The 18436-nt window shown below is 39.1% G+C and overlaps 1 protein-coding gene across 1 annotated transcript in view; it reads left to right on the forward strand.

Moving 5' to 3' along the window:
* Window positions 1-18436, forward strand: part of LOC139443883 (uncharacterized) — a gene marked incomplete at its 3' end in the record, with an annotated part of 77630 nt that overhangs the window by 37963 nt on the left and 21231 nt on the right. Inside the window, exons 34-47 of the mRNA XM_071224772.1 lie at window positions 3095-3227; window positions 8449-8623; window positions 9135-9411; window positions 9515-9710; window positions 11184-11398; window positions 12815-13047; window positions 14171-14324; window positions 14629-14807; window positions 14924-15058; window positions 15174-15339; window positions 16064-16229; window positions 16310-16431; window positions 17360-17499; window positions 17623-17770. Of these exons, the coding sequence (XP_071080873.1) occupies window positions 3095-3227; window positions 8449-8623; window positions 9135-9411; window positions 9515-9710; window positions 11184-11398; window positions 12815-13047; window positions 14171-14324; window positions 14629-14807; window positions 14924-15058; window positions 15174-15339; window positions 16064-16229; window positions 16310-16431; window positions 17360-17499; window positions 17623-17770 (2439 nt within the window). The remainder of the gene's footprint in view (window positions 1-3094; window positions 3228-8448; window positions 8624-9134; window positions 9412-9514; window positions 9711-11183; window positions 11399-12814; window positions 13048-14170; window positions 14325-14628; window positions 14808-14923; window positions 15059-15173; window positions 15340-16063; window positions 16230-16309; window positions 16432-17359; window positions 17500-17622; window positions 17771-18436) is intronic.

The raw sequence follows: 18436 nt of genomic DNA on the forward strand, positions 1-18436 counted from the left end.
AATAAGTCCGATTACAATCCAGTGATTAATATTAAGAGCAACGATCCATGACAGCGGAGTCAAGCCAAGTCACTGATCACGAGCCTGACAACCATCCAACAGTCTTTCCATCACAGGTTCACAGAATCATAGCCTAATCTTCAGCTATGTTGAAGAACTTAGTTATTTTCACTATTACCGAGCCAGTTTTGTTGGAAATGTAATGAAATTTGGTATTAGTTTATTTATTTAGACTCACTCCACTCTTGTTTCCGACGTTTTTTACTACCCTCTTAAATTCTGGCAAAATGCTCTTTAAACTTCTGCTTATCTGTGCTGGCCAGTTCAAATCTATCGAACTGAATGCTAATGCTCTCGTTTGTCTGCTGGTATACTATTAACATAATGTTGTAGATCTTATATGTAACCCTTAGTCGTCAAGTGATCAAGTCCACGGGGTTGTGAGAATATAAGTTTATTCAGCAAAGGAATAAAGAAGACACTCCTGAAACAATTTCAAATCACAATATATCACATGTTTCAGAATCAATGCACAATAACACATTTAATGTAAAGTATTGATCTCCTTCTTAAAAACTCATTACATCATTACAGCAGATACACAAATATATTTCTGCCCTGATATCTAATCAGTGCAGATGTACCTTTATATACAAAGACAATATAATAACACGTTATTAAACGCACAACTGAGGAAATCATTAAATCATAATATGCATAATGAATGCACGACATGAACATATTATATAGATAAAGTATATACAAAACATACCCTGTGTGTGACACGAGAGTGTAACATGCTTTCTGCCAGTCGTCTCATTCGACAGTCACATGACCCTAAATACAAATACAATATTAATTATGATATTGTAATCACGGCATATACATGCATCACTGAAATACAACTTCAGTCATTCGTACAACTATCAATAAATACATGCATATATCCAGAGAGATATGTACAAAGTCTAGAAATACTCCAGATTTACTAAATAATAGCAAATATGCATCAAATACCAAAATACCCAAAATACCAAATAACCAGTGCATTGAAATATAAAATATATGTATAGATAAGCAATACTCATGAATCAGGGGGGGCGGTCGGGTAGCCTAGTGGTTAAAGCGTTCGCTCGTCACGCCGAAGACCCTGGTTCGATTCCCGACATGGGTACAATGTGTGAAGCCCATTTGTGGTGTCCCCCGCCGTGATATTGCTGGAATATTGCTAAAAGCGGCGTAAAACCATACTCACTCACTCACTCACTCACTCATGAATCAGGCCCTAATCTCATCACACTCACCTCATTCACTCAACCCATCGTTTGTTTATGTTTACAAGTTATTTAAAACCTGTTTTATTACTTATGTACTTGATTTAAACTAATGATTGAAAGCATAATTTTTAGATTGATATAGATTAATTATGATTACTAACCTTGATTACTTGATGTTCAATCCATTATGACTTGCTGTGCAGTGAAGGTGTGTGTGCAGCATAAGATTAGCAATGGCAGGTGAGAAAGGGATTTGAATTGAAAGGTATACTAATTGGCTAACAACAGGTAAACCTAATGACAAGCAAACAATAGAACAAAACACCCTTGGAAGTAAAATAGATTGGACCATTGACCTTTCACCCAGTAGAAGCTTATCAGAAGCAAATACTGATAAGGACACAACTAATTGTAGACAGGAAACCAGGAAATGACACAACCCTCTGTGGAATGAACAAGCTGAAATAGAAAAGACATGATGCCTTATCTACGCTAAAAATAATTACATATTTACAAGCTGCAGAAATAACACCTACTACAATAATATGATTCAAGACATGTATTTTTCGAATAATAGTTCTCCCAAGCATGTTGTCTAAAATGGAGACTTGCAGTTAATCCCGCAAAATACAAGATTGTTCATTTTAGGCCGACCAATACAAATTGCTCCACAACCAACTTTTCAATTGGAGAAACTCTTTTGAAGTATAGTAACAATTATAAATAGCTTGGTTTGTGGCTCAACGAACACATAGACTTTAAGTTCACAATTAATGAACTGGCTAAATCGGCAAGTCGACCTTTTAGTGTTTTATGTACAAAATATTTTGATGCTGGTGGTTTTACTCATGCAATTTATACTAAATTGTATGAATCCTTGGTTCAGCCTATTATGCAGTATGGTGCTCCCATGTGTGTTATTATGCTCGCGAAAAGATGTATAGAATTTCTGCTTGTGATCAATATTATACTTGTAATGTTTATGTTAAGTGTCGGTGAGAATAAATGAACTTCTATGTGTGGGGTGTGTGTGTGTGTTTGTGTGCGTGCGTACGTGCGTGTGTGTGGGGCGTATACTGTACGTATGGTGTGTATGTGCGTGAGTGTGTGTAGGGGGGGGGGGAGGGGGGAGGCGTATAATGTACGTATGATGTGTGTGTGTGTGTGGCATATAATGTGCGTATGGTATGTGTGTGAGTGGGGTGGGGGGCGTATAATGTACGTATGGTGTGTGGGGTGGGGGGGGGGGGGGGCGTATAATGTACAAATGGTGTGTGTGTGAGTGGGGTGGGGGGCGTATAATGTACGTATGGTGTGTGTGGGGGGGATGGGGGGCGTATAATGTACAAATGGTGTGTGTGTGTGTGGGGGGGGGGCGGTATAATGTACGTATGGTGTGTGTGGGGGTGGGATGGGGTATAATGTTCGTATGGTGTGTGTGTGCGTGAGTTTGTGTGTGCGTGTGTCTGTGTGTGTGGTGTGGTGTGTGGTGGTGGTGTGTGTGTGGTTGTCTACGTGTTTGTGTATGACTTTATAATTATTTTGGCGTATGTGTGCGTGTGCGTGCGTGCGTGCGTGCGTAACTCTAAACATTGTGTTAGTATATGTCTTAATTTACCTTATCCAGATCATGACGTTATACATTTGCTTTTATGTCTACTGTCTCGTAGGCCATATCTGGTCGGATTTTATATTTTAATGTTTGTGTACATGTTTTAGTCTGAAGTGTATATAACATGTGACACTATAATAAACATTATTCTCTCTATCTCTCTCCCTAATGAAGCAACTTAACATGTTGGAGGGGTTCTTTACAGCCAAAGACTTTGTGAACTTCACCACCCAGGTCACATCAACTGCGTTCATCATAGACTCTTCCCCTCCTGTGAACACAGGCAGGAACATACAAATGGATGACAGATACATCACACGTCCTAGTGTATCGCTGTGGTAAGAAACAAATATCCAGGTTACAAGTATATAGAGATAACCATATTTAGCATTAATCAAAAACTCTAGCTCAGTGATCAGCGACCCGTATATATCTAGTCATACACATGTGCAAAACGTAATATAATATGACCTAATGTCCAAAAGAAACTTTTGTTTGAAGAGTTACCAAATAACGACAAACGCATGTAAAAAATTAATATGTATAAAGTTCATTTGAGTAAATATTGGGGACGCGACCTAGCGAGTGCCGGGTCAGACGTGCAACACATGAACTCCTTTGAAACTGGTAAAATACAAAGTTTAAATCGCAAGTATCAACATAAATCAACATATTCTAACCCTTATCATATTTCAAGCCAGTAAACAGGATGGGATGCGATTATGAACTTTATAGATCCAGAATCGGCTGTTTCCAGTCAACCTTCGTTTCGTTCATGCTGAACAGAGCGAGGAAGGCCGCCATGTTTAAGCACGTGATACACGTTCCGGCCGGCTCGAGGACCGGGCTACGAGCTGTGTTTTTTTTCCGTTGCTTATCATAAGCAACGATGTCGCGAAAAAAACAGGACCTCCTAAAAGACACTTGACTCTTGATGGCGAGTTGAGTCTTAACGAACTTTTGAAAGAAATACGTGAAATTGGAATGGGAAATGAATGAGAATTTCAGTTAGCTGTCTACGACAATAGGGAAAATGGAACGTGAATTATCTCCACCAGCAGACGACAGTGAACAGATACAGAAAACTGTTACAGAAAGCATTGATTTTCTCGAAGCAAGCAGTCGGAGGAACAACCAGCTGTTTTTCAACGTAAGTGAGACTTCTGAAGAAATCCGTCGGATATGTAAGAAAAGATTACTGACATCATTGAAAGGACGATGAAAGTAGACGATGACGTCGGGATTGATAGTGTGAAGAGACTACCGAGTAAATCACTAGGCGCAAAACCCATTCTTGTGAAGTCCAAGTCTGCAGTGCTGAAATCAACAGGAAAACTTGAGGGAACTAAGACTGGGGTTGCAGAGGATTCCATGAAGCAAGTGAGAGAATCTGGGGCCAAACTGAAAGACTTCATGAAGCTCGTGAAAATGGAAGTTTCTCTGTGTTGATATCTGATGGACTGATTGTTGACAACAAAATGTATACATGGGACGATGAATCCAACACAACTAAGCTCGTAAAAACTTTCTCAAAAACACATAAAGCTAAAGAATAAAGGTGTGGCCAAGGTCCTAACAACGTAAATATTATCCCTTTCGTCAAATGTATTTCATAGAACATTGAAGGTTTGAGAAAGCATTTACAGAAACCCGACTTTATTGATTTTATCAACAAATATGATTTGTGGAAACATGATATAATAATGACCGTGTGGACATTCAGGACTATACAGGTTTTATACGTGCTAAAACACACGGTGCTATTAGAAACTCTGCTGGAATCCAGGTTTACATAAAGAAATCTGTTGTAAACTTTTGTACTTTCCTTAAAAGTGACTCTTGTAATATAATTTGGTTAAAATTGACATTCCAGATCATAGAAATGTTTACCATGCAACTGTTTACTATTCACCTGAAGGATCGAGAGTAAGCATGCAGACGAATCATTATTTGATATTACTAATAGCTGACTTTGCAAAGTTTAAAACGGCATATCAGGATTGTGACATCATTGTTCGGGGCGATTTAAATACACGGACAGGTGATGGGTCGTTTTGTGACTACATTGTTGATGACGATACAATATATTTACCAACTGATGAAGATGTGGGATATAATGAGGATATCAAACTTCCACGAGTTTCTCAAGACAAGAGCATCAATTAGCGTGGACGTTCCCTAATTGATATGTGTAAACTAACAGGTCTAAGAATATTTTTTTTTAAAAAGGTCCTTTAATAGTAATTCAATTTCAACCGATTCTTGGTCATTGCATTTCAATTATTTGTTCCAAGGCACTAATTTTGCTGTATGTGAGAAACAGTTTTATACAGATGTTGAACATTTTGTAGAATCTATTAGTGAAAAGTTGATTAATTCTACTGTAAATGACAATGGGTTAGATAGTAGAATACCATTAGATGAAATATTTAAGGCTGTTAATGATATGCCAAAAAGATAAGCCCCAGGGTTTAGTGGTGTACCCATTGATTTTTTTAAATATGCCCTTCCCATGTGTTTGGAAATGCTGTTATCCTTGTTTAATAAAATCTTATTGACTGGTACTTATCCAGAGGAGTGGACTTCAGGTGTCATTCTTCCTTTGCATAAAAAGGGTAATGTAAATGACCCTAGTAATTACAGACCCTTTTACTCTTTTAGAAATATCTGGTAAAATCTTTTATAAAATTACAAAAATCACCAATTGGGCAACTGATGGAAATGTTATTATCCCTGAACAAGCTGCTTTTAGAAAGGGGTTTCAAACTGTGGATAATATATTTATACTTCAAACTTTTATTGATAAATATCTAAGATAATATAAAGGTAGACTATACCGTGACTTTATTAATTTAAAAGCAGCCTTTGACTCTTTGTCATATAATGCCCTGATGTTCAAACTTTGGACTGGTAATAATAAAGGTTCTGTTTTTAGATTACTTAGAAATATGTATGAACATGTGAAATCATGCGTATCTCTGAATTCTGGATTTACTAATTTCTTTGACTGATCATTTGGAGTTGCCAGTTGTCACCATTTATATTTTCATTCTTTATTAATGACATTGTAGATTTTGCAACAAGATAAGCAATGGTGTATTAGTATTGGGGTTTCATCCTTCACCTGATATTAATACATTCCATGATAATTTCTGTAAACAGCTTTTACATTTAAGACGGAGTACACCTAATATTGTTGCAAGAGTGGGAGATAGGTCGTTATTCACTTAAAGTAAACCAATATATGAAAATTATAAATATTGGACTAGATTGATAATCCTATGTTGAAACATGTTTATGATTATCAAGTGTCCTTGGCGGATAAAGGTATTGAAAGTTGGGCTTTTCGTGTAAAACAATTATTATCATCATATGGTTTTGGTTCTGTCTGGTGTAATCAAGATGTTCCAAATGTAAATGGGTTCATTGTTTGTTTTAAGCAAAGATGTATAGATATAGATCAGCAAACTTGGTTAAGTAAATTAAAAACCTTTTCCAAACTTACAACGTATTCACAAATTGAACCATGCAATGCATTAGAAAGATATTTAATGTTGGATTCTGATCAATGGTTTGGGTAAATTTTATATTTAAATGGTCTTCATTTAAGTTGTAAAGGGAAGTAACTTTTTTGTTGTTGTTGGTATCGCTATGTGCAAGAGACTGTGCTGTGAGCGGGGAACTGTAGAGGTTATAAAACGGTAATCATGCAATTAAATACAAAAATTCAGTAACCGAGAAGTAAGACATTATTAAAGTGACCGCTTGTTTTCATATTTGCGTCTAAATATTAATATATACATAGACGCTTCTGCATTATTTTGCAGTCAATCAAGCCGACATGGCTACCTTAATATTTCGTGGCAACGGCACCCTTCAACTAGAACAAGAATCTGTTAGAATATGAAACTAAGAATAAGAATAAATGATGAAGTTGAAGAATGATTTGACGTCCTCAATTCTCGAAACCCACATTTAACATCAATACTTGTTAGAGTATATCAATTTGCTCTTAGTTCTTTCCGTTGTTCTAGCCAGAACCTAATGCTTGAAGAAGGTAAAAAAATTGGCCTTTCTAGATATGTCCATTTTGTGTAGTCCGTGTAATTGAAACTGAGTATCATTTCCGCATTGAATGTCAATTTTTCTCAGATCTGAGAAATAGTCTTATACCTAAGTATTACCATTTACAACCTTCATTTCATACATTTTGCACTCTTATGTCTTGCCAAAATGAACATGTTATTAATAATAAGCTAAATATATATTTTTCTTGCTTTTAAGAAACCACAACAGTTTTTAAAATGTATGCAATAATTAAATTGTTTCACTATATATATCACTGGCGCCTGCTATTGTTGTAATCCACTGTATCCATATTGTATAATGGGACGGTGGCCTCTAAATTGAAATAAACTCACTCTCTCACTCTCTCATTAGAGTAAATATTGACCATCCGGTACAGACAATTTCGTGTTTTCAATAAAAAACTTCTGGTCTGACTGAGAGACAAACACACATGGGATAAAACATTTCCAATTACGACAGCTGTTAGAAAAAGCTTAAAAAGCATGTCTTATGTTTAATTAATAACGTGTGTGTCCACCTTCGGCATTAATACACGCCACAACACGTCGACGCATTGATGACGTTAGAAATCAGATGAAGTGAGGCGCTATTCCCTGCTTTCAACGGTGGTTGGTATTAGGATTTGTTTTCTCCAATGTATGCAAAGGTGGTCCCACATGTGTTCCTAGTGTGGATATGGATTGTCTAGTCCAGACTCGATTATTTACAGACCGCCGTCATATACCTGGCATATTGCTGAGTGTGGCGTTAAACAACAAACAAACAAACAAAACATATGTCCTTAATCGTTGGTAAACAGTCCGTCGACTGACCTGGTGTCCTAGTGCCGATGCTGCCGTTCACGTCGTTGTGGTGAACCGCTTTCTTATATACGTAGCCCGGATGTGACGGTCTTCAGCGGGCGTAGTCACAGGTGGTCGACCGCATCAAGGCCTGACCCATGTCCGACCAGTCTGTCGTAAACGTTGCGTGAAATTGCTGCCAAAAACACGGGAACAGCGGAGTCTTCTGGCAATGTTCGGTGCTGGGGGGACCTTGTTGAGACATTCCGATGGCCCTCTCTCTCTCTATACATGAAAAGGGGGCAAAATTTTGTGTGCTCTTTGGGACTGTGTTCGCTAAGCCGTTTTATACAGACAGTTTTCACGTGCATTTCGTGTTACATCACCAAACCTCATGTCTGACAAATTCATATTTATTCCCCAAATTAAGAATCGAAATCGCCTTTATCCACCGAATACGTTTGGATTGGCAGTAGGGACATGTTTAGGTAACATATCATGAAACATTTTTATTTTATTAAAAAAATATTAAACATTAAAGTTTCTTTTGGACATTAGTATATTAAGCCATATTAATATACTTGACGTTATATGCGTAATTAGTACATGAACAAAACATAAGATGTCAACTCATCTTTATTCGTGTATCAATAAGTATACTTACCATACTTGGTATATCATGTTGCAGCTGGGAGGGTGTCTTCATTGACCCTCACAGCGGCGTCGAGCTGTATGAACTGTCACTCGGGTCGAGGCCTGGACGAGGGGATCATATTCAGCAGCTGATATCGGAAGGAACCTGTCACATCTTTGATCTTTCATCAAAATTAAATGACGGCCACTCCATTTATCTAACAATTAAAGTAAACATTCCTATTAAGCTAGAGCATACAAATATGATTCACATCAATACAACATCCTTTAGTTTACAGTGTATGTGCACACTATTTTTATTATTTCCTCGTAAAGTGTAGTACCAAATATTGTGTATTAATAACTTTATTGATAGAACTGTACTCTTTCCATGACATGAGTATACTGTCTTGTTGACAAAGCAGTATATGAATGGATCACATAAAGTCAGTGATGACACTTTGTGTTTTGGGGGGTGATGTCGCAGGTGACCAGGTTGTCTGAGGCACCACAATTTGCTCAGAAGAGCAGTGTTGTGTGCCAGGCCAGAAGCCTCAATAATGTCAATAACTCAACTTACAAAGCCATCTTACTCATATTCGATATAAATATATATATATATATATATATTTTCTCTAGTGTTACATTTCCAACTATGTTGTATAAGTGAATTCTCATGCTTTTAATAACATTATACCATTGCCTGTAATATCACATTGAATAAGAAAATATCCCTAATAGGCCTTCAACGGAGCTGGACTTTCCACCGTGGCTATATCTCGCGCTTTGCTTGTGGACACAACTCCCCCGACTTTAGGCCACGTGTTTGATGGAACACGCCCACTTGCAACAGCGGTGAGGATGGACCGTGATTATGTGACACGTATAGGGGACATCGGGGCGCACTGGGAAGGCTTCTGCGACCCGCATTCCAGTATAGCTCACTACCGTATCAAGGTTGGAACTTGTTCAAGCTGTGAGGACACAATGGCAGAATATGAAGCGGGAACAAGAGAAGGTGTGGAATGAACTGTTGCTGCACTGTATAAAAAAGTTTCAAATTTATTTATGAATGTTTATTGAAACAGGTGCAGCAATGTTACACATTAATACAATTCCAGATGCAGAGTTCCATCTGCAACATCTCGCCGTGTTCGCAGAGGGTATCAAGTATCACGTGACAGTGACAGCATGCAACAAGGCGGGACTGTGCAGCAGTGCAACATCTGATGGTGTCATCCTGGATCAAAGTCCTCCTGTCCCTGGCAGCGTCATAGACGGCACACTCGACCGAGACTCCCAGTACCAGGCATCCAGGTAACATGTTTATTTAACTGTATCAGGTACGCGAGCACAACTGTAATTTCAAATAAGTACAATTATATGACTGTTTTATTCAGTTGCCTGGCATCCACCTCTATAGTTTATGACTATACATAACATCGTAAGTCATCATCAAAAGAATGACACTGTATGATAATGAGGTTAACTCGCTTGTTTGTTTTTGGGTGGTAAATATACTGTATGAAGAATATATATATAGTCTTTGCTGAATTTCGGATAATACATGATATTTACAGTCCTTAAACACAAAAGCGTGGTAACTCCATATTGTGGTCGACTGGGGATTATTGTTGGTAAATAGATATATGTAGGAACTTAGTGACTGGGTTAGTTTAAGGGGAGTCGAACGTCTGACTTAGTACCTATCTTTGTAGTCCTGTTTGTAGCTATAGCAGGTTATGCCCACGCGGGAGTTGTGGCTGCGAAGACGTGACGATGCCACGCTCCTTGCATGCTTGGCTAGGCGGAAGCCATGATTGGGAGAGCCGAGATCTAAGGAGCGTGTTCATTGGTTGTGTTCGTTTTCCTGGTCACATGGCCCGCATGTTGGCTTTATAAGCCTACTCTGTGAACGGAGCTGTCAGTCGTCGCTCACCAGAGTCTGGTAAGGTACAGTCGGCTCCCGCAACCTGAATCAGGACCATTTATTATTTTTATATACCGTTTGAATTTCGTTGGGATGTCAGATTAGGAGGTTTGGGTGGGGAAAAATAGAGTAGAAATGAAATAGGTTTGTTTTGGAGACGTTTTACTTTCGTTGGAGGGGAGGTTAAAAGAACAAGTTTAAGGACGAAGGTTGAATTGATTTATGTGGGTAGGGAAGGGGGGAAATTACGTAGGTTATAGTTAAGTGGGGAAGGATTTCCCCCCTGTTGATGTTGTTTTTTGCTAAATAAACTTTAACTCAAACTTCACTCTTTGTGCTTTATCTATAATTAGAATTAGAAACCCTGTCAGGTGCCTCCTAGTGCATAAAGACAAAAGAATACTGCACAGGGAGAAGAGAACACAATGCAAAGCACCGCAGTAAAACATCAGACCTTTTGTCAACTATTTTTACACTTCTACTGTCACTGGGCGCCTTTTTCGGGCTTTAGAGGGCGCCTATTACAATATGGTGTTATTTTGGAATTCTCTCACTCACAGAACCTAAACATTTTTAGGTTTCCTGTAATGCGTGCATTATTGTTAATTATGTCACACGGTCAATTACAAGCTCAGGCAGTGACAAAGAGTGATGTAGTTCCAACTGAAACTTGTCTTTTAGACAAGTGGCACCAAATTACATCGGTATGAGAGTGATCAGTAGTCTCATATTTTTCCTGGTCTAGAATAAATCATTTACAGGCCGCCGTGATCTATCTGGATGTACTGTTTATTGCATCGAAAAACCTACAAAACGCCTACGAAACAAAAAAACAAAAATGTCTTGTTATCATGCACTAGAACGTTCCTGGGCTGCAAGTGGCATGGGTTCCAGGACACACAATCTGGTCTGGACTTCTATGAATGGCGGCTTGGGACAACACCTGGAGGTGATGACATTCTCACACCCCGATATGCTGCCCTAGCAGAGGTTGCTTTCCTCACATTAACAAATACAACAACGATGCCAACTGGTCGTGAGATGTTTTGTACAGTGAGGGTCTACGATAGAGCAGGTATGGAGAAATTCAGCAACAGCTTAGCAGTGTTATTATGTGTATGTATGTCAATGAAAGGGTGGGGAATGAAACCACAGAATGTCCATTCCATTACATGTATTTTAAAAAGAGATTTGTTCATATTCTTACAACTATATCGATTATTATTTTTTGTAAATGAGTTCAAACACATAACCGGCTAATGTACCATGTCCAAAAATATAAATCTTGTATTAAATCACACTATTGTTTGTAATGGCATAACAACGACATACATAAGACATGTATTAGTCGACATTACCTTAGATACGCTTAGATAGTTTTTCCACTTACAAACCTTTCCGATTTGAATGAGGGAAATGTTTATGAAACTTCATACAACCAAACAAATATCTTTAATGGATGATATGGAGAAACTGCTTGAAATGTTTTTTGTAAGAGGCCAAGTATACAATTCCATTTCAATGCCACTTCGTAGGAATTCAGAGAAAAAAATCTTGAACACTTTGATGAGATGTCACAGTGACAGCCAACACAATGCAAGTGAATATGACAGAGGCATGCTTCAATCCAGTACCTCGCATCATGACGGCATATGTCACTTATAGGTTCACCGGAAATTATATTTCATTTTGTACACGGCCGTTTTACCGTATTACAACAGAATGTCTATGGAGTGCAACTATAGCATATTAACGACAGACCACATCCTGCAAGGTTGTGCAGCAATGTTAATGTTTCATCATGACCTGCAAGGTCCCTCAACCCATCACCGATCGAACATGTGTAGGATGAAAAGGAATGATGTTTGCGACCTCTTGCAAATCCTCCAACAACCTTACAGTACTTCCTGTGTATCCTTCTTCAGATATGGAATGCCAGTCCAAGGCTGTTTTTAACCAGACACTGTTCTATCTATTTGGACCACTGATCTTTCCATTAAATATAAAGTGGAGCAATGTTGGTCTGGGGAAGCAGTTGGATGGGCAGCAGTATGAATCCAGAGAGTTTCTAGGACTTCGGTTCTGCACATGCCCTACACTGAAGCACGTGTAGCACATGTGGTGTCTCCTTAGGAAAGTGCCTCTGTTCACCCAGCAGTAAAACTGGGTACCCGATTGGATGGGACAGGTGGCAGTTAAACTTCTAGCGCCTGACAAGGCAGCTTGTGTTGTATACTTCTCAGAATGAAAATCGAGTGCGCACTGATCCAATGAATGGGGTAACAATGGTAGGACTTTGAGCATACACCGAGTGTATGGAGGTAGGCACAATATAAGTACCCACATTATTATCATATAATGTCCAAGGCAGTACTTTTCTTCACCAATTCTCATTGTGTTTTGTGAGGTAACAATATCTTTGTCTTTGACAAAATATATTCAGCATATTTTTTATTGATAATGAAGCAGGTTTCATAATTTCCTATGCCAGGATTATTCTCAGAGTCTACATCGAATGGCTTCATAATTGATGAGAGCGCGCCTGAGGTGGTGAAGATCCCAGGCATTGAGGGGGGACAGGGATCCTTGGTTGCAATGACGCTGATAAGTCGGTCTACTGTGAGGGTCAGCTGGGAGGTGAAGGACGAGGAGTCTTTCATAGAGAGACAGTACATATCTATCTCCTCTCATCAGTTCGGGGAGTTTGATGCCTCCCTTATGGCGGTGAGAGTCATGCTTATATACGAGTGTGTATATTAAATAACACTTATCCACTCAGAGCATTGCTTGTATCATGTGGTCACCCAGTATTTTCTTTTATCATATAATGGGTAGGTTTCTCGGCAGGAAAAACCCAATGGATAAAAACGATATCCGTTGTGGTCATATGCGGAGATGCAAACATCAAAGGTCAAGTAGGGACTACTTTCACTATTTATAAACAAACATGGCGTTGCCCTCGTCATTCAGCGATCGAGTCAGAATTAACCATCGGGAATCTGGTGTAACTACAGGGATAATTGTTATCATTATCAAAAGAACAGTCTAAAATACTGAAAATCAGTGTCTAACTGTGACGTAGCTAAGGCATTTTATAAGTTTTGGCAACAATTTTGCGAGGTCACGGGGCCTAGCCCAGTGGTATCAGTAGCCATGGCTGTTCTTGTAGACCTCTGTGGCTTGAAACCTTTTCCACCAATTAAAATAGTTGGATTTGGATGTTTGAATTGTTACCTTGTTTCGTTTTGTCACTGTGTGTACATCTGACTACACTTCTTAGCGTTATGACAGGACAGACCGACTGTCAACAACGTATGACCGTGACTGTGACGTCTCATAGACTAGGGTTAGAGTAGCTTCCCTTTGACAAAGGGCAGACTGATGGATTGCCTCAAAAGGCACTTAAAAACAGTTGTTGTTTTGCGTATGTGTTGCTTCGCTACTGTATAAGAAATAGATTTCAGTTGGAACTATATTGGCTACTGTCACTGTCCGACTGACACATCACTTACCCTGTGACGTAATAAATGCGCGCATTCCAGGAAAACTCACAATGTTTCGGTAATGTTTGTGAGAGAGGGAAAGGGATTTTGAAGCACAGAATTAAAGAATGAAATTATATGATAAACAGGTTATCACGCTTGTGTGTTTGGGGATGGTAAATATCCTCTATTAGGAATTAACACTACAATATTTATTCCTAATGCAGGATATTTACCATCCCAAAACACTCGCGTGATAACCTCTATATATCTATCTTATCTACACTATGTATATATATGTAACACTGTAGTGGTATAAATGTCATCTTATGTATTTAACAAACAGTCTTTCAATGATATTTTAGCTCCCTGGGTTGCTGAGGGAGTTTACCTATTCCCAAATTAACCTCCATGATGGTAGTCGATATCGGATCAAGGTATCTTCTTGCAATATGGCAGGCCTCTGTTCTACATCTGACACTGGAGAAATCCTGCTGGATGGGTCAATACCTACAACAGGTACAAGCATATCACTCGTATTATACGGAATCAATCTCTATCTAGATCATGTGACTAGTGATAAATTGCGTCATTGCAGCATAAGTAAAGTGTGTCATTTCTCAGAGAACTGAAAGCAGACATGTGACTGTGAAAGATATTAAACTGTAGAAACCTAAACAAGTGTTTCATTGTGTGTCTCTTTGCCTCCAGAATATACGTCTTCAAAACTATTAATGAAACTGATTATTGACATTGAAGACATAATATCGGTCCTCGTCTCAGCATTGATAAAAAAAGTTACAAATTTTGTGTGTTTTGACAGGTGCCCTGGCGGTGGAGACGAACCACGCCGCACGACTAACAAGGCATCACTCCAATTATATGACATGGACACCAACAAGTCTTTGTCTCGCCTGGCTAGGTTTTGCAGATCTTCATTCTGGTATAGATCATTACAGAGTCACAGTCGGATCTAAACCTTTTACCGCTGACTTTTTATTGGTGGGTTTACCTTTACATGAAGACAAATTCCTACAGTTATATATATTATACTGTTGTCAATGTACATGAATGTCATAAGCATGATGTAGCCGTGTTCGTTTCTATGTCAGACCAAGAACCCCCTGACCTTCAGTCACAACACTACCGGCCCCGATAAGGAGGACGAGGGCGTGGTCCAGTTAATCACTGCTAATACCAAAGATATGTCATCAAGAACGTCTGTATTTGTGACAATATGGGCAGTCAACAGTGTAAGTAGCCGTTCTATCTACGTTTACATTGATTGATATGACAGTTCAAATTTATGAGCTCAATCAAAAAGATCAGGTTTCTAGCTGTGTCCTCTACATTAATTTTGATGTCCAGGTTGGTCTGAGGAGCAGTCCCCTCCACTCTGAGCTGGTTCTGGGCGGGGGAGGGAAGCTGGAGTTGGTGAGACGATGCGGCTCCTACAGCTGTGAGGGACACTGTGTCTGTGCTGTACAAGACAAGAAGTGTGGCACCAGTCAAGGGTGTACAGTGTTGAAGAATGGTATATTATCATCAGACGACAAATACATGTCTTTGCTTGAAGGATGACAAACTTGAAATGTGTTTGGCAATATTGTATCCTATTGGTTTATGTATATACCAACCTGTGGTATCAGTCTACCATTTTAAGTATGGAGCAGATGTATAATGTTATCATCTGATAAATATCTGTAGGTAATAATTGTAGCACCTGTAAAGTATACATGTACCAATGGTATAATACCGGCAGTGCACTGAAATTGTGCATTTCTGGAAGCTACTGCACTGTGAATGTCCCTCTAATCTAACGATGTAATAGTTACATATTGTTCAGGTTGAGATATAGGTAATCCCACCGAGTGTCTTTGGATATCAAATATCCCATATCTCGTGCATAAATGTTTAACAGAGTTGGAAACTCTTATCTACTTGTTTTGATATATTTGATATCAAAAGACAATCGGGTGAGATTCAATTCATCATCTAAAATAAATCTGCCAACTTTTCCAAGTTGTAATAAATAGAGTCTTCCTAAAATTGATAACACCAATGTAAAATTTGATGGTAAGACATTTAGGTAAGAAGTTTCACTTCAGCTTCTGGTCTGTCGATGATTTGATATCGTTCAAAAATGGTCAAAAAGCCAACTACTTTCCACTAATTAACCCACCTGAACAAGAAAGACCAATATGACTGTCTCGCCTGTTTCCTATTTACATCTTTGCATCAAATGTTCCTACATGCAGGTGGCAAACACGCGGTTGTAACGCTGATGGATATGCTGGATCTGAGGAATGTGGACGGTGTTGGAATCACTGATGATGACAATAAAGACTGCGATTTCTCTCCATCTGACACCTTCCTTTCTGCTACGTGGGCGGTGACAACCAACCAAGGACTCCTTCCTGTAAGGTAAAAATCCACGAAGACCAAAGTAACAAACTAGGAGCTCAGGGTTATCATTCGATGTCACGTTATGTTTTTACCCACAGGTACGATTACAGTGTGGGCAGGAGTAATCAGGACTCTCCCAAAGGAGTATTCAACGGAGCTATCGAGAGAGTTTGGTTTGATGCTGGAGTCACACAGTTTGCAGTCGTGCCACTCACAAACGGTACAGTGGTATTTTTACAATGTCGTTCAATTCCAGAATTCTTCACTGTCTCACTATTTCGAACAAATGATGTCATGAGCAGGTGGTACATGTTTGGGTTCGACATAACGAGTTTGTACATACATATGATCCGGTTTTGTACTGTTTGTACTTATTCAGTACACAATGTTACACTCACTTATAGCGTAAAGGGAACAGTGGAGTGAGTGAGTTGGGTTTTACAACGCTTTTAACACTATTCCAGTTATATCACGGCGTGTCAGCTTAATTTTGGAGGAAAGCTCGAAGTGATGCAGGTCTCAGACGTTTACCACATCGGAAAAAACCCACGAGCACTGGAATAGTGCTGACAAACCTAGAAACATAATCGGGGCGACCCGGGATTTGAACCTAAAATCATAGGTTTCGTGCGTGCTCAAGGGACGCAACTATTCACAGCGAATCGCGGCGCCTGAGACGACTGGGCCACCCATGCTCCCGAACAACAGTGGAATAATTCACAACCAGACCACTGTCAATACTCACCAAATTTATAGTTTGAAATATACCACGTTCATTTATCATCAAGTAAGATTTGTCTATTCCAGACTTCTTTTACGCTCACTGACATTGTGAATTAATGGGACAAAGAACCATCAACCATGTCATTGATGTTCTCTGATCCGAAACAACCAGTAAGCTGATAGGTTAACATTAGATGATTTGTATCAAAAGTGTGTGAGCGTACTAAGTAGCGCAGATTTGTGATGAGCCTCCGAAATGAGAAACTACACTGGATATCATTGACAATACGACATTCAACAATTGAATTCTAAAATCACCACTATAGAGAAAGTCATTCACTGCTCCCACCATGATTGTTTTACAATTATTCTGGAAAATACAGATTTCTGATGTCATCAAATAAGTTTCACTGTAATTGGTACAGGGAAGGTATTGACATCAGGACTCAGCTACAGCGTCTTTGTTCGGGCTTGGTACGACGACAACACGTACAGCATCTTCAAGTCAGATGGCGTTCTCGTTGACACCAACGGGCCTACCACGACAGACAAGATTGGAAATGCGGTAATACTTATTTTAAAAATGTGGATCTCATAAAACATAAGACAATATTAATTTCAATTGAGGTGAGGTGACGTGCATGCACATGTTATTGATAATATGGTATATCTAGAATATTTTCCACAGGTAAAAGAGCACAAGGAAATAGGAGACAGTAAAGACATAGACTATCAGTCCTCCAACACCAGCATCTGCATCAGCTGGGCCAACAAGTTCCTCCAGGGGCAGAGTGGACACCTCAAATACAGGCTCTTTATCAGCACATCTCCAGGCGGTAACTATCTCTCAATTACTTTGATGCATACCCGTCGGTTATAAAGGGGAGTCTCCAATGTGCCCTTTAGACATTCAATACTTGACATTCAGTGTGAAACTGAAACAAAGGAAACAGGAATAAACCTATTCTGTCCCAGCCAGCTGTCATCGTTGTTCCCGATGACAAGGCATCAAATATTCATTATATGTAAGTGAGTGAGTGAGTTTGGTTTTACACCGTTTTTAGCAATATTCCAACAATATCACAGTTGGAGACCCCAGATATGGGCTTCACACGTTGTAACAATGTCAGCAATCGAACTGGCGTCCTCGGCGTGGTGTGTGAACGTTTTAACCATAAGGCTACCCGACCGGCTCTTATATGTATAAAGCATCACTACATTCATTGTTTGCTCAAAGAACATTGTATAAGTATCCTATAAAAAAATGTTACACAATCGGCCAGTGTGTGTTAACTGAGGAAGGAATTTGCCATGCATCAATACCATTCCAGACCATGCATCAATACTATCAACTTTTGATTTGACTCTCAAACATCAACACATGTCCATTTTATCATTGGATTCCAAAAATTGATAAAATATCGCACAAAGAGATATATAGTGCTGGGTCTAGCAAATGGGCAAAAGACAGTTTCCTCTTGAAGGGGGCTAAAACAAGCACG

This window comes from Haliotis cracherodii, unplaced genomic scaffold (genome assembly GCF_022045235.1).
Source record: "Haliotis cracherodii isolate W230 unplaced genomic scaffold, xgHalCrac1.p SCAF_5, whole genome shotgun sequence".
In the NCBI taxonomy this organism is placed as follows: domain Eukaryota; kingdom Metazoa; phylum Mollusca; class Gastropoda; order Lepetellida; family Haliotidae; genus Haliotis; species Haliotis cracherodii.